Source organism: Rhipicephalus microplus, chromosome 6, assembly GCF_043290135.1.
Source record: "Rhipicephalus microplus isolate Deutch F79 chromosome 6, USDA_Rmic, whole genome shotgun sequence".
NCBI classification, from domain to species: Eukaryota; Metazoa; Arthropoda; class Arachnida; order Ixodida; family Ixodidae; genus Rhipicephalus; species Rhipicephalus microplus.
The window spans coordinates 54244820-54269256 of record NC_134705.1 but is presented as its reverse complement, the minus strand read 5'-3'; the positions used below and the strand labels follow the sequence as shown (position 1 = coordinate 54269256).

Here is a 24437-nt window from a genome sequence, read left to right as displayed (position 1 = left end):
CACCTCTGACGCAAGTAGTAAAAGGATGTCAAAATACAGTTTCACCACGTAGGGAATTTTATATGACGTGATTTTTAACCTGTGTTTCAGAGTTCATTACCACGTGACTGCAAGGTGCAGCTGCTTCGGCGGCTTTTGACCCATACCACCCTAGTGACACTTTCAGTGAATCCTGAAGGTACGCGAGTACCACAGATGGTTTTTTGTTTGGCATTGTCGTTCCTTATGACTGACCTCGAGTCAACGCACTTTCACTGGAACTGGGGGCAGCAAAAGCCTGAGCGAGGACAGCCTTCTGTGAACGAAAAAAAAGGGGGGTGGGCCTCTAAAAAAGAAAAAAAAAAACCTGCTGTGGAAAGTTGTCCTGCATATTTTCGCAAATTGTTGGATTTTGCTCTGCGGTGGCCTTGGAGACAGACAGTGCAAGAAGCTCGGAATCTGTGTGTCTGGTTGAGCTGATGGATTTCACGTGTTTCCTACATCATTGAGCGACCGCGCGATTCCGAGTGCCTTCGAAACTGCACGCCGTGGATACCTCGCTTCCGTGCCGAATCACGAAGATCTGCCAGTAGTAACAAAATCAATCTGGTGTCACCGTCCGTGGTTGCCTCTTGGAGAAGCGATAAGCGAAACGCTTCACTATGTCGTCGGCACCGAGCCGCAGCCGCCAGTGACCATTGGGAGTGTGTCGCCGGGGCAGGTGAATGAAGCATCGCATATACTTGATTCCACAGCAGACGATGTCTGTTGGAGTAAAGCGCAGCCCATATTGTCCGCCCCGTGCGCCAACTGTTCTCAAACATGTAGCATGAAGGCGAGCACCAATACGAGCCAGACGGAACCAACAAGTGGCTGCCGGTGAGCACGAAGAAAACCGAGATGGGCCGTCTCTTTCGTTGGAAGTACATACATCGCCCCGTCCCTGAAAGTCTCCGCAGATAGCGGACACGTGTTCATTTCTGCCTGAAATGACGACGAAATTCACACAGGATGTGTATTCTGTGATCGCTATCGCTGTTTCATCGCATAGCCGTGCTCCTCGAAAAGGCCTAGCATGCCATCGGTAAGCACCTTGTATGCAGGCGTGCATCGCTCTTCTACGCCCGTTGTAATGAATACGTGCTGGTACTGTGTTTGTGCAGCATCGATCAATGAAAATCATTGCCATGGTTTGTGTGTGCTTACGTATATTTTATGGACTTGCGCGTCAGCAGTGCTAACACGTGTGGGGCCAAGAGCCCGGTGTGCCAAGTAATTATTGGATAATCAAAAAGGTGAGATCGGGTAGATTAATAATAAATGGTTAATGTGACATTTAGCGGCCTGCAGCACACCTCAAGTTTACGCTTGCACCTTCAACCGTCGTTGTTAATCTCTCCTACCGGTACCACGGTAGGAGCTCTCCTACAGGTACCACGCGGCTGGTGAAAAAGTCCTGCCTATGTATATCAGATTGTCGAAGTAAAGTCGAGTAACGCGTGGAGCCTGTTTGAGTGGTGTTAAATTCTGCATTTTTTATGTATGCGTGTTTGTATGCGAATCTATGTGTCATCAATTCTGCCGGAATTTGATATTTAGGAAGTTTGTCGGCTCAGCGCGAAATCACCAGTCAACGTTTATTTTTTCACCACCGGAAATAACTTCCAAAAATCACCTCAAAAGCCTTGTTAACGTAGTAAAAATGTACTCTCTATGCTCGCTCCAAACCTCATTGGGGTAAATAATTACTACCCTTCCTACGTTCAAAAACTTTGTTTGTACGAGAGCAAATTCTTACTTCGATAGTAGGTAGTAAAAAAAACAGGATAGTTAGTGCGCTAGAGGACCAGTGGTTTACCCAGTTTTTGATGATTTTTGAGGATTTCAGGTCATTTTCGTTTAGTGCCCGTCTCCCCTTAAGAAGTGGAGTGGCATTGAAATAAAGGAGGCGTTGATCAGTGAATAGGATGCTGGGTTACTGAGACGAAGGTCACTGGTTACATCTCTGACATGACGGTCGCATTTGATGAAGTGAAATGATTGGGGCCCATGTACTCTAGTGCACCCTAGAGAACACCTCAAATTTTCAGGAGCCTTCCACTATGGCGTCTCTCAGAATCATCTCGATTCTCGTAGCTTCCGTACATAAAACTCCCTATAATAATATTATAAACACAGTACCAAAAATGATTACCATCTCCGTCCTTTCTCATTTCTTATACTAACAATGACGTTCTTGGTTATGGGCACCGAAGTGGAAATTTCACTGCTGCCACAAGTTTTTGTCCTACTATTCTGGTATATTCACCACTTTTACCTGCCTATGCGACATGAAATACGTAATCTCTGGGGACAGAAGCGATGGTTACCCTGCAAGACACAGCTGACGCATGTCACGTGCATTAGAGCATACCACAACCAACTCTTTGACGGACCCTCCCGGCGGGCGTTGTCTGCTAACTGGGAAGGTAAACGTGGTAGCACAGATTCGAAGAATAACCGCGCTGGACTGCCTGACGATGGGCGCCATGGACTGTTTGTTCCGAAGTACATCTTCGCCTTCTCCTGGTTTCCAATAAACGCGTTTCATTATGACAATATCTTCACGTGTGGACGTAAGAACACGTCAGTTCTATTTAGTGTAGGCCCCTTCAACCATCGAGGAGAATGTAAGCAGCTCGAGGCGCAATGCTACACGCCGTACAGTCAACAGGCTGCAACCATTCGCTGCGCTGGGTGCCTTCACACATCGGAAGGGAGGCGGCCAATTGTGCCACGAGAGATAAGCAAGACCCCGACATCGGCGTCACCAACTTCATGTGCTACGCGGAGGCCGGCCGTGTACTCGCCGCCCGCGACATGCGCGAGCATCATCCCGACTATCGCGTAGCAGCTTGAAAGCTCCCTCTCAAAGGATTACCAAGACGAGACCGCGGTTTCTTTCTCCGTCTCCGCACCGGAGACAACTACACCGCCGAGCGAAAACATCAACACTGCGGGCTTGGCAGTCCATACTGCATGGACTGCGGCGACCTGGAGGCTCTGGACCACCTTTCGCTTGATTTCCCGGCTGTTGACGCAAGCAGACAGGTGATGCTCGCAACGTACGGATCTCTCGGCTTGCCTCGAACAACAACTGAGCACCTTTTGGTCCCGAACAATGGCCGCGCGCATATCAAGCGTGCCGTTTCAGCACTGCTGAACTTTGTTGACGAAAGCGGACTGCGTGAGCGAATTTAGAGAATTTACGGCCTGTGATTTTGGTAGACGATCTGTGCGTACCCCCCTTCCTTTTCGGTCTCCGAGCCCGTGCCGTCTTTCTCCTTTCCTTTCACCGCTCAAGTCTATTACCACCCCATTCCCCTTTCACTGTGAACCACTGCTGAGGTATCGCACTTAGCTGCAGACAGTTGCGGGATTCACTTGTCTTTTCTTTTCAAAATTTGAGAACCATCCCCCCCCCCCCAATGCTCGCAATTTGGGTGGAAAGAAGGTTGACCCTGCACCCTTACGCGCACCATCACTATAAGTGATGCCATGGAGTGGTTAGCAACATCTTCGTGCTCATTGAGCTATTTGCTTCGTTCTGACCCAAGGTGGATTCTCATGTTACCCTTCTAAGGCGGATATCTTCACCAATCAGCCGCAAGTTCAGCCACTACAGTTGGCAGAATAAGACAAGACGCCGTCGTATTCGTGAGGTCACCGTCTTGTCCACCTTTCACGTAACTTAGTCGACCGCGTGCAACCACGCGTGAGAAGGCCAAACCTAGGACACATGTAGCATCCTCTTGAGTTGCTGGGTAATCCCTGATTGAGACGTCATAATTAGGTTATTCCAAATGATTTTAAACTCAAAGTAAATACAAGGAGCAAGTGAACTGAATTTTATAATTCGAGTAGGAATTTTCTGGCTTTTCTGGGTGCATTTGTCTTGCTGTAGATATTCAACTTTTATTTCTTTCCAGTCAGACAACAGTTCGTGTGAACAATAATTATATTTCTTCTAGTTTATTGAGATTGGTACGTTTGTAAGCAAAACTGTAATTTTCCTAGTAAGAACATAATCATTTCGAAGTATTTCCGCAGGCACAGGACAAAGTTGAGAAACACAATTGGGCGCAATTTAAAAAAATACTTTTTAAAAAAATTATGCCCTTAAGAACCCTCTGATCTGCGCGATCTGACGTAAAACATGAGAAGTGCACATGGCGCTACTTGGGATAATATGGTCAATGAAGAGAAGTCAAGAGAGAAATTTCTTTTTCAAGCGAGGATACCGGTGGGTGACTAACACACTTCTCTTTGATTTTGTAAGTATAAAACGCTTCCACTATCTCTCTTCAAGTTTGGTTGTGGTGCATGTATATTCTACGGTGGCGTTATTTTTTCATGACATGCAAGGCCACTCAATCCGTTAGAACACTGAATGTGTAGTAGGGTGATCTTTCAGAATTATGTATGTTTTCTTAGCCTCATGATGATATGTAGGGTTTACCGCTCCAAAACCAACGTATGATTATTAGAGACGTGTTGCACTGGATATCTTCGGAAATTTCTACCACCTAAGGTTCTAAATAATGTGCATTCTAATCTCAGCGCACGAAACGACAGCATTTTCGCTAGCATCGAAAATGCAGTCGCCGCACGGGATTCGATCCCGTGAGCTGCAGGTCTGCAGTCAAATATCTCAGCCACTAGACCACCAGCTAAAGCGTTCCCTTAGCCTCGCGTTTACACATCTTCCAGTCAGCCCTACGTACACATGACCACACGTCAGAGGGATACTGGACACTACAATGTTTGTACGTTTAACGAACTGGAGCCTGTCTTTTATGCTACATTACCTCTATACATTGCTCAGTTCCTCACAATCCTGATTAACAAATCTGTACACTCCACCAATTTTGTTTTTGGCTGAAAACACCACTGTGACATTGTAATTTTCAGCTACTATTTTTATTCTGTGGGAGAGCCCTTGTATAAACGGCATTGATACCACAATTCAGCCAGAATCATTCTGTCCGACCGATTCCTAACATTCTTTTGTTTTCTTTTAAATTTTTATAATAGCTTGATGTCTACAGCCAGCATCACAGAGTACGGGTATCCTGCTTGCTGCCATTCGTGACCAGCTTTCAATAAATTGAAGCGAAATTCTTGAGCGTTTTGTCAGCATAATGTAAGAAGGACCAACATACATGCACTGCCAAACAACCCACGCACCCGAGCTAACGGGGGAGTTTCGGCTCCCTCCCACGCCTAGCCGTGCGTGGCTTTGCCGCGTCCGGGGAAAAGGGGATCCTGGGGGTTGAGCCAATGCTGGGTGATTGGACCTTTAAGGCCCCCCGGCAGAGGCAACACACCCCTTTGGCCCCGGCTTCACGTAGACGGCACCCCTGGGCTGACCCACCCAGGGGAAATCGGCAGTCGCCTTTTCCTATCTCTCTCTTCCTACATCTTCGTCTTTATCTCTCACTTTTTATCTGTCCTGTCATCTTCTCTTTTCCGTTTACTTCCGAATTTCCTGGCGGCGAGGGTTAACCTTGTGTAGTTACCCAACCTTGGGTAGTTATATTCGGTTATAGCGGCGATGCATGGCTGGCGTCTCCAAGTGTTCAATAGTCAACCTTGTAGCGTGCCCTTGTTGGGCTCGGTGGTGGGTGGCCACCATCGCCGCCGAACTTTATTGTATTATATGGCAAAAGCTTTTCCCTCCCTTCCTGATCGCTCCCTAAAAAGGTGGCGCACCGAAGATACTTTCCTTGCTAACACACCAAAGCCGACATTCCCAAAGTACCATGTAATCCACAGTCAAAACGAAAACAAGACAGTCCGAGCCATTTCACCTTTCCTCGTTTCCAAAACTCTCACAGAAGCAATAGGCCCAGGTTATAAAGTGACAAAGATGGGAAGTGGCGATCTTCTTCTGGAGGTTCGTGACAAAGCTCAGTATGAAAAGCTGTCTAAGCTTGTAGCCTTTGGGGAAACCCCTGTTTCGGTGGGCCCACACAGGTCCATGAACACTGTCCGTGGTGTCATTTTGATGATGATCTTACTGAGCTTTCTGAAAGTGAGCTGCTCGAAGGTTGGCAGGACCAGAACGTGGTCAAAGTCCAACGAATAACAATAAGGCGCAACAACAAACTGACCCCTACAAAGCATGTAATAATTACCTTCGGAACAAGTGACCTACCAGAATCAATCGAAACCGGCTATTGTAAGCTTCATGTAAGACCATACATTCCCAACCCTCGTCGATGTTTCAAGTGCCAACGTTTCGGTCATTGATCGCAGAGTTGCAGAGGGCGTGCCACTTGCGCAAAGTGCGCATCCATTGAACACATATCGGACAACTGCACCTCAGAAACAACCCATTGTTCGAACTGTGAAGGAGATCACGCTGCCTACTCACGATCATGTCCCGCATGGAAAAAAGAGAAACAGATAGTAGAACTTCAGGTTAAATTCAATCTCACATTCCAAGAAGCACGCCAACGTTTCGCAATACACAACCCATTTTATCCCTCCTTTGCAGATGTGACGCGCCGGGGCGCCGCGCCACATGCCTCGGCACCCGCGAATGTCACACAGTGTGTGGCCGCGGTCGTGCCGCCAGCGCCCCCAGCTGGAGCAGCCTGTACTGCTCCGCCACCTGACAAACAGGGCCGGCAGACCCCGGTGTCTGCCGAACCTGGGACCACTGCAGGCGCAGTTAGGTCCAAAAGTTCAGTGAATGTGCCTGCCCAGCAGGCACCATGCACCACTTCCCAAGAGGTGATGGATACAAGTTCCGCTCCTCCGGCGTCTCAGACGCCGAAGGATAGGCGCAACTCCTTGGAGCACGCCAAAAAAGAAAAACCTCGAATCACAGGGCCCTCAAAAGGCCCTGTAAACTAACGCAACACCTCTGTACACACAGCACCACACTACATTAAAATGACACAAATACTACAGTGGAACGTCAGAGGACTGTTGAGAAACCTGGACGATATCCATGAACTTTTACACAAACATACACCTAAGGTGCTGTGCGTACAAGAGACACACCTGAAACCTTAACACACCAACATTTTACGTCATTACGTTATCTTTCGGAAAGACCGGAATGATGCCATTGTGCCATCCGGTGGTGTTGCCATTAAAGTCAATCAAGGGATTGCATGCACACACCTACCACTACAAACATCCCTCGAGGCGGTGGCTGTTCGAGCAGTTCTTTTGAATAAGCTCGTTACCATCTGCTCTCTCTACATACCTCCGCAACACCGTCTTGAAAAGCATGAACTCGAGTCCCTCATAGAGGAACTTTCAGAACCTTATATCCTCCTTGGAGATTTCAATGCACATAGCAATCTATGGGGTGACTCTCGCTGCGATGCTCGAGGTCGCCTGATTGAACAGGTCCTGTTTTCTTCCGGTGCGTGCCTGCTGAATCGGAAAGAGCCAACATATTACAACATCGCTAACAACACGTACTCAGCAATAGACCTCAGCATAATATCTCCATCACTCCTGCCTCTACTTAAATGGGAAGTCAATAATGATCCATATGGTAATGACCATTTTCCTTTCGTTATTAGCACATCAATAACAAATACATGTCCTGCACAAGTTCCCAAATAACTCACCGACAAAGCCAATTGGGAAAAGTTTCAAAAAATGACTTTATTATCTTGGACTGACATGGCGGCATTGAGCATAGAGGATGCTGTATGCTACTTCACAGCTTTCTTGGTTGATGCAGCAACAAAATGTATTCCCCAAACATGTGGACCGTCAAGCAAACGACGAGTACCATGGTGGAATAATGAGTGCCGTGATGCTCGAAAAAAACTAAATAAGGCATGGAGGTTGCTTACATACTCGCCCACAGCCGAGAATCTTGTAAACTTTAAAAACGTCAAGCCGCAAGCAAGGAGGACGCGCCGACAGGCGAAAAGAGAAAGTTGGCACAAATTTGTGTCGGGCATTAACTCATACACAGATGAGCCGAGAGTCTGGAGTATGGTTGGTAAGGTGGCAGGACGAGGAGCACATTTTCTTCCTCTAGTGAACACCCAAGGGGAGAGTTTGGAAGACCAGGCAAACACTCTCGGAGCACACTTTGAACAGGTCTCCAGCTCTACACACTATAGTGAAGCGTTCCGACGATACAAAACCGCAATAGAAAAACAGAGATTAGAGCGCAAGCCCAGAACACATGAGGCATACAACGAACCTTTCTGTTTGGCTGAACTGCAGGCCTCACTTGCCTGCTGCAATAAATCTGCCCCAGGCCCGGACCGTGTGGCATATGAAATGTTGAAACACCTGCCCACTGAAACCCAGAAAGCTCTCCTCTCTCTCTATAATGCGATATGGTCTTCTGGCGAGCTACCCTCAGCCTGGAAGGAAGCTATCATTATCCTTATTCTAAAACAGGGCAAGGAACCTGCCTCAGTTTCCAGCTACAGGCCAATTGCATTAACCAGCTGTATTTGCAAAGTCTTTGAAAAAATGATTACAGGCGCCTGATGCACTTCCTTGAAATTAGTGGCCTACTTGACCCATACCAGTGTGGGTTTCGAGAGGCTCGGTCCACCACTGACCACCTTGTCCGTATCGAAGCATAAATTCGCGATGCTTTTGTTCATAAGCAATTTTTTCTGTCTGTGTTCCTCGATATGGAAAAGGCATATGACACTGCATGGCGCTTCGGCATCTTGCGAGACCTGTCACATTTAGGTGTGCGGGGTAGAATGCTGACAGTTATCGAAAGCTACCTGTCCAACCGTACATTCCGTGTCCAAGTTGGCACCGTCTTATCTCGAGTATTTGTCCGAGAAACAGGAGTGCCACAAGGAGGTGTATTGAGCTGCATACTTTTCATAGTTAAAATGAATTCCTTGCACCTGTCTCTCCCACGAAATATTTTTACTGCATATATGTCGACGATGTGCAGATTGGTTACAAATCGTGCAACATCTCAATGTGCCAACGTCAAGTTCAACTAGGGTTGAACAAGGTATCTCAATGGGCAAACGAGAATGGTTTTATACTCAACGCGCAAAAGAGCACTTGTGTCTTGTTCAGCCGAAAGAGGGGCCTCCATCCTGACCCCGACATTGACCTGCATGGTCAACCTCTGTCAGTGAAGACCGAGCACAAGTTTCTTGGTCTCATATTAGACACTAAGCTAACCTTCATTCCACACATCAAGTATTTAAGGGACAGGTGCTTAAAAACAATGAACATTTTGAAAGTGTTGTCACGCACTACATGGGGTAGCGACAGGAAATGTTTAATTAACTTATATAAAAGCCTCGTACGCACACGCCTAGATTACGGTGCTATAATTTATCAGTCGGCAACACCATCAGCCTTGAAAATTCTCGACCTTGTCCACCATCTAGGCATTCGCCTCTCTACGGGTGCTTTCCGCACCAGCCCTGTGGAGAGCCTGTACGTGGATTCGAATGAATGGTCGCTCCACCTACAAAGATGTTCCCTGTCCTTTTTGTACTTTTTGAAGGTGAAGGCAGACAAGAAACACCCTTCCCAATTCATAATTAATGATTTGTCTTGTTCTGGCTTGTTCGAGAACCGTCCTTCGTTTAGGCAGCCCTACGCGCTGCGTGTAAGGAGCCTGGCCGAAGAAACAGGTGTGCCTCTTCTTGAACCCAGTTTGATGGCTCCTGCAACATATCTGCCACCGTGGCAGTGGCAGCTTATAGACTGGGTTATCTCTTTTGTTGATGTCACAAAGCACGCACCACTTGCACACATACATACATACTTCCTAGAACTACAACATAAATACACATGCCCTGAGTTCTTTACCGATGCGTCAAAGTCAAACACTTCTGTGTCATATGCAGCGGTAGGCCAATCCTTTTCCGAGGCTGGCGTTCTTCATCCTAATGCAAGCATTTTCACGGGAGAAGCTTACGCAATACTGGCGGTCGTAAAACACATTAAACAGATAAAATTACAAAAGGCGGTAATATACACAGATTCCCTAAGCGTGGTCAAAGCCCTGAAAACTCCTAAAAAACACAAGAACCCCGTGCTGGTGTCACTCTACTCACTTCTGTGCACACTCTACACATCAAAACAGCATGTCGTTGTCTGCTGGGTTCCAGGGCACCGTGAAATACAAGGAAACGTTTTGGCCAACAATCTGGCTGCTTGCGCCAATGTCACTACTGCCAATGCATCAACACCAGTCCCTGCACTTGACTTAAAACCTTTTATAAAACGAAAGCTCAGGGAGTATTGGCAGAGGATGTGGGATAAACACACAGATAATAAACTCCATGCTATTAAACCGCAACTAGGTTATTGGCCGCCACTATCAAAATCACGACACACAGAAGTAATACTAACAAGGCTTAGAACAGGACACACACATTCCACACACTCATTTCTTCTGTCTTCCGGTGATCCACCATATTGTGAGAGATGTGGAGACCCCCTTACGGTTCTCCACATTCTCGTCCAGTGCAATGAGCTAGATGCTCTAAGAAAAAAGCACTTTTTACTGCCCTACCGACAGCAGCTCCCTCTACACCCTGGGATGCTCATCGGTAGGGATCCGCTTTTTAAACTGCAAACACTTTTTACGTTTTTAAAAGATGTGCAAAGCTTTCACCCGATATTTCGAGGTCACCCGTAGCACGACCTCTATAGTGTGGTCGTGGCTGCGGTGACTATATCTTCATCATAGTTTTATTATCATGACATTTTGCCATCAGCTATCACCACACATATGTCACGCCACTGTCATAATTTTATTACTTTCATGTTTTAACCCGCGTTAGAGCGAGGAATTTTAAGGCCCCTTTACAGCCACGCACCATATCATTGTTCATATCTGTAGTCAATTGAAATGGCGCTCTTTGGCCATCAATTGGCCCTTGCGCCACTAAAATCTACTCATCATCATCATCACTGCCAAACACTCTAGCTTCAGATTTAAAAAGTGCAGCTCTCTGTTTAACCGGTACTGCAGAAGTTTATGTTGATATTTTTCAGAGAATCGAAGGCATCTAACACCGTTTTTCTGATGTCCTCTTTATCAACATCAGACTATAAAATCAGGTAGTTTCGCTTCACATTTGCTCAAGAATTTTTGAACTACCACAGAGGCTTTTTATGCACCCACACTCACGTCGAGCCGTGAGCGTGGATAAAATGAGTCCAAGTGAGTAATATTTTGGTGAGATTTAGCTTAAGTGAGTCCGGTAGAGAGAGAGAAAAAATTTGCGAGTCTCAGTTCGAGTGAGCCCTAAGCACGATATATATTCTCGGGCGAGTTTCAGTCGACTCTATATTTTTCTCCGAGTTATGGCGATAAGTACCTAATTTTAGCAATACTATCAGTCTTATGCCAGCTAGCGTTTATGCTCCTGTCAATCATACACATTTCCAGTGCACTATTGCTCCCACGCTAGCCTAACATTTATAATGACAGGCGCGAAGTACTGTAGGCGGTGAGGTGCATTGGCGTCGCCCTACCCCAGATAGTCTTTCGCGGGATTTCTTTTTTACCAAAACACCCCGTCAGTCATCTCTTTCGAGAAAAATGTCTTGAATATGTTCAAAACCCCATTTATTTGAATGATCTCACAAGGTTCAAAATTGAGCATCGACCATGCGAGATATCACTGTGAAATACCACTGATACCATGGTCGAAAAAGCATGTCATTTTGCATCGGCACTCATTGGTCGCACCACACAGATTCCTGTATAATGAGATAGATCCGTGAAATTAGGTCGTAGTGAGTTCGAGCGTGTAATAATAATAGATTGAATATAAGTTTGTGTTTGTTCAGCCGAAAAAAAAATCTTTTGTGAGTGTCTGTTGTGGTGAACCTTCTGGGCTAAGTTCATGACTGAGTTATTCTGCGTGTGCTAAACAAATTTAACGCCGCTTGCTCAGCACACTTTATACGCTGCGGTGTTCAAAGCTGCTCGACTAGCTGAAGATGACCTGCGCACAGGGTCAAACTCAATATTGTGATTGTGCTAGTGGCACAAATGTGCGCAACAGAGTTTATTTCCCCGTGAGTGTATGCTCCCAAGGACATGTTTCTCAATAATCTTTCTTGCTTTAGTTTTGTTCTGTACAATCATTTTTCAACAGCCAGCGAACACTTGTTGACATTAGATTACGCGTTTTGACGTGTTCTTGGCGCTATAGCGAAGCCATTTCTCTCTGGAGGCTGAGGAAACGGGCAAAGCGGAATTGGGTTTAAGTTTGAGTTCAATTAGCAGGAATAAACCATATGGTGGGGTGCGCATCTTTACTACCATACATGCTCTACCCGGTGTTGTACAGTATGTTAGTCTACCGACAGGTATCAATATACTTCACGAGTCTTATACTACGATTTCATTACAGAGTGGGTTTCGTAGAAATGCCGCGATCAACCACGGAGTAATTGTTGTTTGTTGTGAGCAAAAAATCAGTGTGGTCCACGCAATTTGAGATAGATACAAAGTCAGTCAAGAACTTCGGTGCAACCTATGTCTTTACTCTGGCAACAAGGTGATTAAAACTTGAGATACATACAAAGTCAGTCCAGAACTTCGTTGGAACTGTCACTTTTTTTGGGGGGACCAGGGGATGCAAATTTTGAGATATATACTGTTACGACCGGCAGAGCGAGGAAATGACCTCTAAGGAACGCTCATCGGCGTTCTACTCAAACGCTGTCCGCCTCCTGCAAGAACGCGAAAGGTGTGTGTGTGCGCTGCAAGAAACGCGCATTAGCGTCAATGGGACACACGCCCGCGTTTGAGGAGATGCATGCGCACGGATGAAGAGTATAAAAAATGGCAGCACATCCACGGAGTGAATGATGGAGAGTGGGGCGAAGCATCCGTCCATTCATTCGTTCTTGCTTCCGTCCGTCCATGCGTCCATCGGTGTGACCGTCCGTGCGTCCATTCGCTCATCCGTGCCAGCGTCTGTTCGTGCGTCCGCACGTTCATCTCTGCGTCCATCTCTGAGTCTGTCCCTGCGTCAGTCCATGCGTCCATCCGTCGGGGCAGCCATCCGTCAGTCCGTCCATGCATCTGTCTGTGTGTCCGTTCGTCCATCTGTTCAACACTCCAAGTACCGCCATTTCGCATCTTTTCATCATATATTCTCAATATAGAAGCACCGCCATCCAGCGGACATTCCAAGGACTAAACAAGAGGTGGCAAACGCACACTTTCTTACAGCTTGCGCTTCGTGTCTACTTCCCACCTTTAACCACCTCGACTTCATGGTATATATTAGTTCCCTGTATTCATGACACTGCGGCCCAATGCTCGCTAAACCTTTCCAAACCCAAGGAGGTTACGCCCGGCGAGTATAACGTAACAACCTTTTCTTGTCAGATAGTGCTCAATGTACATACTAATGGCTGGTAATGGGGAATGAGTGACAGAAAAATTCGGCTTTTAATTAACGCGCGCACTGCGTTTTTTTATTATTCAACCACGCAGAGAAGACATCTCCCACCGGCCTCACCTTTGAGGTAAAAATATGACTACGACTACGGGGACGAACGGGTGCCGCTATAAGGAGCTTTGCCCACTAAAAGCGCGTCGCGTGTTGGCTAGGGGTTCTTTCTCTAGGCGGCCTTAGTTACGGCCGGTCGTCTAAGATGTAAAGGAGCTTCTCGACGCCTAGTGTTCTTCACGCCTATAAATATGTAAATATAGGGAAGACGAAGAAGTCTGTCTTGAATAAGTGCTACGTCTGCTAACTCTGGCGTATTTCTGTGGCAATTTAAGTCAGTTGATCGGTTTTCAGTGCTCCCTTGGAGGTAATGGATACCAGCCCATGCGCCTGCCGGCACCAGCGGCGTCAGCGGCAGCCGCCTCCAGGAAGTGGATTGGACAAGTGAAAGACAGTGACAGTGAAGATGCTAATGCATACTCTCTCAGCAGTGTTGACTCTTCATATGACGGTTTCTAACCTTTGTAGAGCCGTTAGGCGAAGAGAAGAAACATGAGGACATCCTCATCCTCAAGTATTCAAACTGTAAGTGAAACGCCCATGAGAGAGAGAGAGAAATAACTTTATTGGGTTGAAAAAAAGAAGGGGTCTAGGAGTTAGATGGGTGGGGCCCCATGTCGAAGGCTCTACTGGCTTGCACCGCCTGCCGGACGTGGTCCAGGAGGGCTAGTTGCACCTCCGGGCCCGAGCTAGCGAGGAGTGCCTCCCACTGCTCCAAAGAGTTTTCCATTCATTACATACGCTGTAAGCGATCGAGTTCATTTGGCCATTTAGCACAACTCCACGAGATATGGTAAAGGGTCAGGGGCGAGTCGCGACACCACGAACAATCGCGCCCATACAAAGTTGGGTGAATTTTGTGCAGTCGTAATAAATTTGGATAAACTGTCATATGAATTTTACGGAGGTCTATTGCGTCTTCCCCTTTAAGAGATTTGTGGGGGGCGCCATATTTCTGCCACGTGCCTCGCTGGTGAGCACGAAGCTCTCGCGGAGCCATCCGAGCCGGGTCCTTTTCCTCCTCCTCGCGAAAGCCGTCGCTGGTGGGTAGTGGCAACAGCGAGAAAGGGTGCTGCTCCGCTTGGTTCGAGAGCGCTCGAGCTAGAGCGTCCGCCCTCTCGTTACCCTTTAGGCCTGCATGTCGCGGGCACCAGACTAACCTATAAGTTTTAGGCAAATATTTAATGGTGGCGACCTTTGTGAATAGCCGGCACGCCTCTTGCCAATCTGAGAGTGTGGTGATGTACGTCTGGCCGTCGTTGCGCTCTCGACTTTTAATCGCCAATGCGATGGCAAAACAGTCAGCCTTGGTGATCGATGTAGTGTACAGTGATGCGCTGCACGCTATGCTTCTCGTGTCGCCGCTTACCATTGTGACGACGCAGCGCTTCCAGTTATACCTTGAAACGTCAACGTATAGCACATTCCCATTGCCTGTGACTAACTTTCTTATTCATTTTACTCGCTCCTCTCACCTTCCGTAATGCCGCTCCTTGGTCATGATCCTGGGTATAGGGGCAATCGAAATATGTCGTCGGACTGGGTCTGGTATGTCTACCAGCTCCTCGACAAAGATTTGGGGTTGCGGTGGTATACCCGCCCTCATCAGTATCTCTCTTCCCGACTTCATCTGGCTGAGGCGGTTGCGCTGAGAGATAGAAAGAATATACTGGCTGTTGAGGCCCTGCACGCAAGTGCTTTGGGCGTACTGCGCAGTGTAACTGATTTAGACGGCACTGAAGTGCGCTCTCATGTTCCCTTTGAATCTGATATAGTAACCAGCGTGATGTGCGACATAGATGTGGCTATTTCAAATAACAACTTAGAAGTTCTTGTCAAGTCAACAACTAATACTCTCATTGTTGGTGTCCCCCAGCTGGGCATGTCTCGCTGTGTGAAGATTGCGTTTAAGAGCACATTCCTCCCCTCACATGTTAAGTTGGGGTAATTTAGACATGCTGTGTGTCTTTCATTCCAAAGCCTCTACAGTGCCGTAAATGCATGAAACTGGGACATGTGTGCAGCGTCTGCGAGAAGCCGGCGTTATGCCACCGCTGCGCCGAGCCACATGCTGCGGACAAGTGCGTCGCTAATGCAAACAAATGTTCGAATTACAATGGAGCGCTTGAAGCCGCATCGAAGGACTGCCCGCGTGTTCAGAAGGAATTGCCATCTTGAAGAAAATGGTTCGCGATCACTAATCTCATCGAGAAGCCGCAGCTAAAGCCAGAAGGCATCGTTTGCGTGGACGTCAGTCTTCAAGGACGCCCGCTACCTTCTCGATGTGTTAGTCAGCTTTCTCACCATTACCACATCCTTCAACTCCCAGACCGCATGCTGCGAAAAAGACTTTAAAGAACAAGGCCAGTGAGCATACCTCAACTTCGACAAGGCCTGCACTTCAAAGGGAAGCAGCATCAAGCGAACCAAAGGAGTTTCATGACGGCCAGAACGCGATACCAGTTCGAGATCTTACCAACCAAGACAGGCAAGTGACTACAATCGTTAAGTAATTACTTGCCACGGTTTGCACACTACTGAGCAGCATAAAACTTCCGTCTGGTAAGAGTGCACTGAAAATACTGGTTGCACTGAATCCAGTGCTTGCTAACATCGTATAGGCACAATGGCTCAACGGAATCTCGTCTTTCGCACTGAAGTTAAAAGTGCGTCAATTTTTTAATGGAATGTCAGAAGAATGAAGTCTTAAATTTCGGACTTTCACTAATTCGTGTGGGCCATTCGATTCTCTATACTTGTCATATGTGAACCAAACGTATCAACGCCTTATAAGGCTTTCCGGTTATAAAGTTTTTGTTCAGCCACTTGCGAAGAACAAAGCAAAGTATTGCTTATATCCGCACGAACATGACTTATGTTTCACACTCAGTAAGTTCCAGTGATTACAATCAGTATGTGTGTCTTCGTGTAAAGAGGCATGCTGTTTATTCACACCTATTGGTGGATATATATCTCCATCAGCGCGATTCGACTGCGACAAATTAAAACACATTCTAATGAGGACCAATGGCCTAATGAGGACAAAAGACGCAGCAAAGTGTTTTCATAACCAATATATACAAACCCACACGATACCAAATACCAGACTTCGATCACTTCATACGAGAAATCAGGAAGCGCACAAATAGCCACCTGATTATAATAATGGGAGACATCAACGCCTCTCACAGGGCTTGGGGCTATCTGATCACCACGAGGAAGAATTCTAGGGTGCACTATACTGCTCAACACAACAGACTAACACTGTGGAACGACTTCCTCCGGAAGACGAGAATAGGAAACAGAGTCACCAGGGATACAAATCCCGATCTTACCTTTACGGCGAACGTCAGTGGGGCTGAGTGTAGTGTGTTATGGGAAACTTTAGGTAGTGATCATCACACCATCCAACTCTCCGTAGCGCAGGCTCGTAAACAGACCAAGACTGGAATAGCGCGGTTAACGGAATGTCAATCCTTTAGGGATGACCTCAACGTTGAAACAACCATAACCGACATTGAAGACTGGTTTAAGAATGTGCTCAAGATAGCCGAACGCTACACTAAGAACATACAGCTTGACGCCGATACACCAGCCGTTGATGCACATCTCCTCCACCTTTAGGAGGCTAGAAGAAAACTTCTGAAGCGGTGGAAGTAGCAAAAACTGAACAGAAAATTAAGGAAACTAACTTAGCAATCTCCATATTATGCGAACCATTTGGCCAGGCAAAACTGGCACGCTTTTTGTGACAAGCTACAGGAGACTCTAAGCACCAAGAAGACCTGACATCTGCTACGCTCACTTTTAGCCACGTAATCCTCCAAAGCAGCACAGCAGCACCTTCAGAGACTCATTCGAAACTAAGCTGGTACAAAAGAACACCTCCTAAAAGAAATACAAAAAAAGCTCTGTGGGGATGCACCCACTGGGGCTTCAATTTACACAAAAGAGTAGGCTGGCGCATCAAACAATGAGCGCGACCGGCCCTACAGTCAGGCTGAACTGCACACAGCCCTAACGAAGTTGGCAAAAAAGACCAGCCCCGGAACTGAATCGACAGGAACGTCAACAAGCACTTCCGCAACCTACCGCACCACGCCACCACGGCTCTTCGATTCCACGACGGCTGCTGGAATAAAGGAGAGCTACCTCTGGTATGGAAGCACTCGGAAATCATTATGATCCTTAAGCCCAACAAATTAGTCGGCATTGAGAACCTACACTTGATTTATCTCACCTCATGCGTGAGAAAGCTGTTCGAACATATTGTGCACGACCGCTTAACCTAGTGCCTAGAAGACAGTGGACACCTACCGGACACCATGTTCGGCTTAAGGCAGCATCTTTCGACGCTTGACGTGCTCTTACTACTCAAACAAGACCTCCTTGATCACCTCATCCTTCGAAGAAAGTACTCCATACTCGGAGTCGACCTTAAGGTGGCCTTTGATAACGTCAGCCACGTCGTGATCCTCAACAAGGTCGAAGTCATTGGCCGCGGCATTAGAACCTACGCGTACGTCAAAAACTTTGTTACGGACCATACGGCAACTGTGGGCATATGCAACATCAGCAGCAAAAGCTTGCAACTACCAAAAAAGGCATGCCACAGGGTTTGGTCATCTCACTGTTACTTTTCAATGTGGCCATGATCAATCTGCCACAAAACTCTCGACAAAATACCAGATTTACGGCACGCGTTCTACGCTGATGACATCATGCTCTGGACCAGGGCTTCGAACACTGCGAGACAAGAGACCTGCCAACAAACCGCCGTAGATACCATCGAACGGTATCTCAGAAACTGTGATCGCTGTTGTGCCTCCGAGAAATTCGAGCACCTCGTCCTGAAAGCGAAAACAACAGGCAGACCCCCTCTATACGACGAGCCCGACCTTAGCGTCACACTGAATGGGACATCGATTCCAAAAGTCTAGGCCCTGCAAGTGCTTGGAGTTCACATCTACAAGAATGGATCGGGAGCTGCCACCCTACCGAGACTCCAACAAACAGTATCACAACTCACGCACCTCGTCAAGAGAATTGCGAACCAACAAAACTAACTCAAAGAGCATGACAAGTTACGTATAATGCAAGCTCTGTTCACCAGCCACTTTACGCACTGCAGGCCATACCTGAATTCGAAAACGGCTGAAATAGAAAAAAAACTTATTATCATGATAAGAAAGGCCACTAAAGTAGCCTTGGGACTTCCCGCAGTGGCCTCTACCACACGTCTCCTAAAGATGGGCATCCACAAAACGTTGCAAGAGCTCGCCGAAGCGCATAAAAACAGCCAGGTGAAGAAGTTCAAGCTGACGCCCACAGGGAGGTCAGAGCTCCGGTAGCTCAACTACAGCGACGCGTTCATCGCTAATGCAGACCAGAAAAAGCGCATACTGCTGTACGTTAGAGATTCGAGTACCATTAGAGCACCTATTCCACGCAACACGCATCCTACTTTTCACGAAAGAAGACGCAAGGCACGAGCTGGCGCTATTCAACAAAGTTCAAGCAAGAGCCGGACGCCCAATACAGTGACGCGGCCAAGTATCCGCATAGAAATGCAAATACTGTCAGAGTCGTAAATTCTGAAGGCCGAAAATTAGCTCCGTAGAGAGGCGGACGGCTAGATGATGAGCATGATCAAGAATTTTAAGGGCAGTAGGTGTTGCAGACTGATATGCTATTTCCCCACAGTCTAGGTGGGTACGTACGAGGCTTTTATATAAATTCATTAAACACTTCTTGTCACTTCTCCATGTAGTGCGTGACAACACATTTGAAACATTTATGGCTTTTATGCACTTGATTTTTAAATACTTTGTTTGTGGTGTGAAGCTTAGCTTAGTGTCCAATTTTAGGCCTAAGAACTTATGTTCAATATCACCAGCAAGACGTTGTCCATGCAGTCCAATATCAGGTTCGGAATGAAGGCCTCTCTTCCGGCAAAACAAGACACACGTGCTTTTCTGTGCATTCAGGCGAAACCCATTTTCTTCTGACCAATTGGAAACTTTGTTCAGACAGAGCAGAACCTGCCGCTCACACATGACCAGATTATAACACTTAGAACCAATTTGGACGTCGTCAACACATGTGGAGTAAGAGATATTTCGAGGGATAGACAAGGACAAAGAATTCATTTTGATAATAAAAAGTGTGCAGCTAAGTACACCACCTTGCAGCACTCTTGGTTCATGGATAAGTGTTTGGGAAAAAAAACTGCCGACTCCGACACGACATTTCTGATTAGACAAGTAACTTTCCATTATGTTAAACATTTTTCCGCGCACGCTGATATGAGACAGGTCTCCTAATGTTCCAAAGCGCCATGCTTTACTGTAAACATTTTCGGTATCGAGGAACACAGAGAGAAAATATTGTTTATGGAAGAAAGCATCTCTGATCTTTGCCTCGATACGAACAAGGTGGTCTGTGGTGGATCTACCCACTCGAAACACGAACTCAAATGGGTCGAGTAAATTGTTTGTTTCAAGAAACTGTACAAGTCGGCAGTTTATCTTTTTTTCAGACTTTTCTCAAGGAGCTTGTAAGGACAATAGGCCTATACGACTTCACATCATCCTTTAATGCCACTTCCTCCTGCAATGTTCGTTGGTAGGGAACCACGTTTCACACATAAATTGTTGTTAGCTTTTGTCGAAGACGTTCGTACTTTTCATATCATATACCTGGGCATTCCGTAGCACAACCTCCACAGAGAGGTCTCCGCTGCGGTGGCTACACTCAACAAAGCACTTGCCTCACGGCCCTTGGACGCAAGGGTGTGAACGAGTGAGGTACTTGTGCTAATGCTGTACATGTCCACCATCGTGTTTATTATCACAAACTTATGTCATCCATTAACACCACACACCTTTCACGACATGGTCATAATTTTATTGCTTCTACGTTTTTAGCCGCCTTAGTGCGAGAAATTTTATGGCCATAATACAGTCGCTTATCACAATCATTTTTTCATATCTCTAGTAATTTACCTGGCGCTCTTTGGTCATGAAATAGCCCTTGCGCCGAAAAACATCAAACATCAACTTAGTCAAAAACATTGTTGAATCCCTTACCTTTTGTCTGGCAACCAGGTCATGCAATTTTAAATTAGATACAAACAAAGTCAGTCAAGAACGTCATTAAAACCTATATCTTTTGTCTCACAAACAAGTGCTTTACCACAAGCCTGACCCACCGTGCCAGACCTTCTATCCCCCACCCCCTGCCTACTTGGAACGCTCATACGATCGTCCCGTACCTGATACATGGAGCCTTGTGAACGAATTTATTCTGTCGTGATAGAAGTATAGAAGCACGCTAGACGTCACAGCATGTATACTGCCACAGTGATAAATTTGAAAGTACAAAGTTCTGACAAACGTGTACACCATCATCAGAAACAAAAGTGTCCACAAACTAGCAGCAGCGTCATTGGCTCGCGTAATACCTTCAATATGGGCAGTTCGCCGATTCCAAGAATGAAGAATAAAGGCATAGGGCGTATGTCGCTGCAGCTGTTTCAGTAAGAATTAGAGGACTGGTCATTTAGACCAATGTTACTCAGTCGTTTATATTTCGTCACTATGGTTGAGGTGTGCACAGTGAAGTGAGGCCAGTCGTACAGACGATGATGCGAACGCGGCGCGGTAGCATAATCGCGTTCTACACCAAAGGTGATGCTGAAGCATCACCTTCAAGTCAATATGGTAAATAAATGCAGCGGAAGCTTGCAGTAGCATGTAGTCCCTCCAATTGTCATAATTGATTTGTCAAATATACTTAGCGAAAGCTCTTACTATCATGCGGTGTCTCCCAATTTTATAACTAATCTGTCAAATAAACGCAGCAGAAAATTTCACTATCATGTGTTCACTGCGATTTTCATAATCAGTGTACTTAGTTCAAACTTTCAACAATATAAGGTCTCTGCGACTTTTGTAATCAATCTATCAAATATTTTTAGCAGAAGCCCTCGCTATAATATTGCTGCTCGAACTTTTGAGCTTAATCCACCAACATAAATTTCTCGGAAGTTCTCGCCTTTATGTGGTCCCTACAATATTGATAATCAATCTATGAAATAAACGTTGCAGAAGCTCTCACCATCATGTGGCCTTCCATTGCAGTCTTAGCGAAACCTAAGTCGCGCAACATAGACAAGCAGTATCTTCTGTTTGCAGACCAAGCTTCTCCATTCAGCGAACCTAGGCCTGAAAATGGTGGGTGAATTCGATTGTATGCATTCATAAGTAACCACTAGTTGTAATCTTATGCGAACTTTATAAAGTCAAATCTTCTAAGTATAAACATTGCCAGTATTTGCCAGTATGAACATTGATATTTGTTGCAATTATATTTATTGGTTTGACCTTGCGGTGAAAATGAGACTTCTTAATTAGGCGAAAACTGCAAACTCACACGTTCTGGCTGAAATGGCGGAGAAAGTGCACCGCTATTCTCATACAGAAAATTGTGCTCATCGTTTTTAAATTACCCGTCCCCGAATTTGACTTGGTTTGATATAAAGCGTGCTTTTTTTCATACTGCATTATGCTAATTCTTTAAAGTTACATTCATTCGCGTCATGTACTGGCTGGCCTTACAATATTTTGCGTTCAAATAGTACTCTCAGGCAGTTAGTGGAGTTGGTATAAATCGATGGCTCATAAAAAACATGGGGTGGAAGATGAAAAGGCATTCTGACTACACAAATGCAAGCACGGTTCTCCAGAGTACTGCAGTTTATTTTATAATTGATTGATATGTGGGGTTTAACGTCCCAATACCACCATATGATTATGAGAAACGCCGTAGTGAAGATCTCCGGAAATATCGACCACCTGGAGTTTTTTAACGTGCAGACAAGTCCGAGCACACGGGCCTACAGCATTTTAGCCTCCATCGAAAATGCAGTCGCCGCGGCCGCCATTTGATCCCACGACCAGCGCGTCAGCAGCTGAGTACCTTGGCCGCTAGACCACCACGACATGGAGCTGTTTACTTAGTAAACTTAAGTTGTGAGTAGGACAGCACTTGTGTTCATCTGGTTCAAAACTTTTCGTGTTCTTTTGCACCGTATAAGCTGTATTCCCTAGGATATTGCCTTAATAAATGAAGCATTGGTGATGGTGACGGGTCAAAAAACTCTTACGCCAAATTAAGCTCTGTTATGCTGTCTCGGCAAATTACAGTACCACGTGTTCCTAATTGTCTAGCATCATGGCAAAAGACGAACCTGTTCTTGCGATGACAGTGGAGGTGCAACTGCCTCGAGAGCTTGAAGAAACTTGTTTCGGCGAAGAGTTTCGCTTGCACGTTAACTTGCTGCTGAGAAGACCGAATTTCTAGGTGGGCCCTTAGATATGTCATCACTGAATTACTGTTGTCATAATTATTTCAGAATCAGTGAACAATCAATTTTCCTGAGTGTTCTACTATATACAGCCCAATGTTTATCCGTCTAATGTTTTCTTACCCGATACTTTTGCCGACTCGGAACGCTGTTGAGTCCTTACAACTTTATTTCCAAAACTACTTACCATACTGCGCAAATAACTTAGTATTTAGGTCTTAGGTAATGTTCATAAATTAGAAATAAAATTATATTCCTTGGTTCAATTATCATGCTTGGCTTATTCACCAGGCATTTCGGTTTACTCATGAGGCTCGTTGGTTTCATCACCTATTCCGAAGTGGTTGGATCCCCACTTCGGAATGTCAAAATACAGTGTTTCATAGCAACAGTTCATTAGAGGATTTCATCTAAATAGACCACATTTCTTCTTCACAAAGAGATACAGTTACCTTTGTAGCTATCACGATTGCCAGCAAATATATGTGACCGGTAAAGAAATTCCTTTCTGTTGAATACTTTTTTGATGTTCTCATAGTCATTGAGGATGACGACATTCAGAACGTTTATCTTGATCCTGCAAATAAAGATTAGACATTTAATAGTGATGCACACTGCTTCTACAGCGCCTACTTGTTGAGATGCAGTATTTCGTGCATAAAGTTATTGTGAGCATACCTACATTTTAGAGGGGTGAAATATGAAATATCTCGGTAACATGCACAACGTGCCACTATGCATAAAAGAAAGAAACGCGACACACACAAACAAATTTTGGCAAGCTGGACTTGTGGCTGTTTGTTTCTTGCCTTATACCGTGGTTTTTTTATATGCTTATATTGCTACATGCATGCATATTGATGTTTTAGGGGGTGACGCGCGTGTGTGCCTGACGAGGAAGACGAAGGCTTTTTCCGCTCGACCGCTGGTGAACTGGTCACGCCATTACCACTGGTTTTGAATATACCTAACCCCCAGCCTCGGCGATACGGCGTCTCTTCTTTTCCGTAACATTTAGCCAGACACACCGATGGGACCTTACCATGATGCTCGCCAGCGTGATATTTTACTTGGACGGCACCCCACGGGTCTGGTTCGACGCCCATAAGACCAAGCTCACCAGCTTGGATACCTTCAAGGAGAGACTACGCGACATCTTGGGGGATCTGTCCGGTCGCCGAATGGAAGCGCGAAAAGAACTCGCCACTCGTGTGCAGTTCTCAACAGAGTCGTATGTCACGTACATACAGGACGTGCTCGCATTGTGCCGAAAAGTCGACGAGCAAATGACAAGGTGGGCCACATACTAAAGAGATCGGGGACGACGCCTTCAACTTGCTTGTTTACACTAACGTCACGACCGTAGATATGACTATCAAGGAATGCCGCCTCTTCGAAATGGCCAAAAGCCGCTGTGTTCTGCCTCAATTCACGCGGCTATCAAACACGGCTGTTACATCCACCGGCACCGATCTCGGCACCGCTACATTTATGCAGGACAGCGTGACACGTATAGTTCGACGGGAGCTTGAGGCGTCAAGTCCGGCACCACATCCTCCACATCCGTTCGACCATGGCGCTGCACAAACGCCTCC

General features: G+C 46.1%; 1 protein-coding gene across 1 annotated transcript in view; it reads right to left on the bottom strand.

Moving 5' to 3' along the window:
• The window catches only part of LOC119167649 (cytochrome P450 2U1), a 94117-nt gene that overhangs the window by 51817 nt on the left and 17863 nt on the right, over positions 1-24437 (bottom strand). The window contains exons 3-4 of the mRNA XM_037419164.2: positions 23295-23419; positions 21594-21700 (exon numbers count right to left, since the gene is read on the bottom strand). Coding sequence (XP_037275061.2) covers positions 21594-21700; positions 23295-23419 — 232 coding nt within the window. The remainder of the gene's footprint in view (positions 1-21593; positions 21701-23294; positions 23420-24437) is intronic.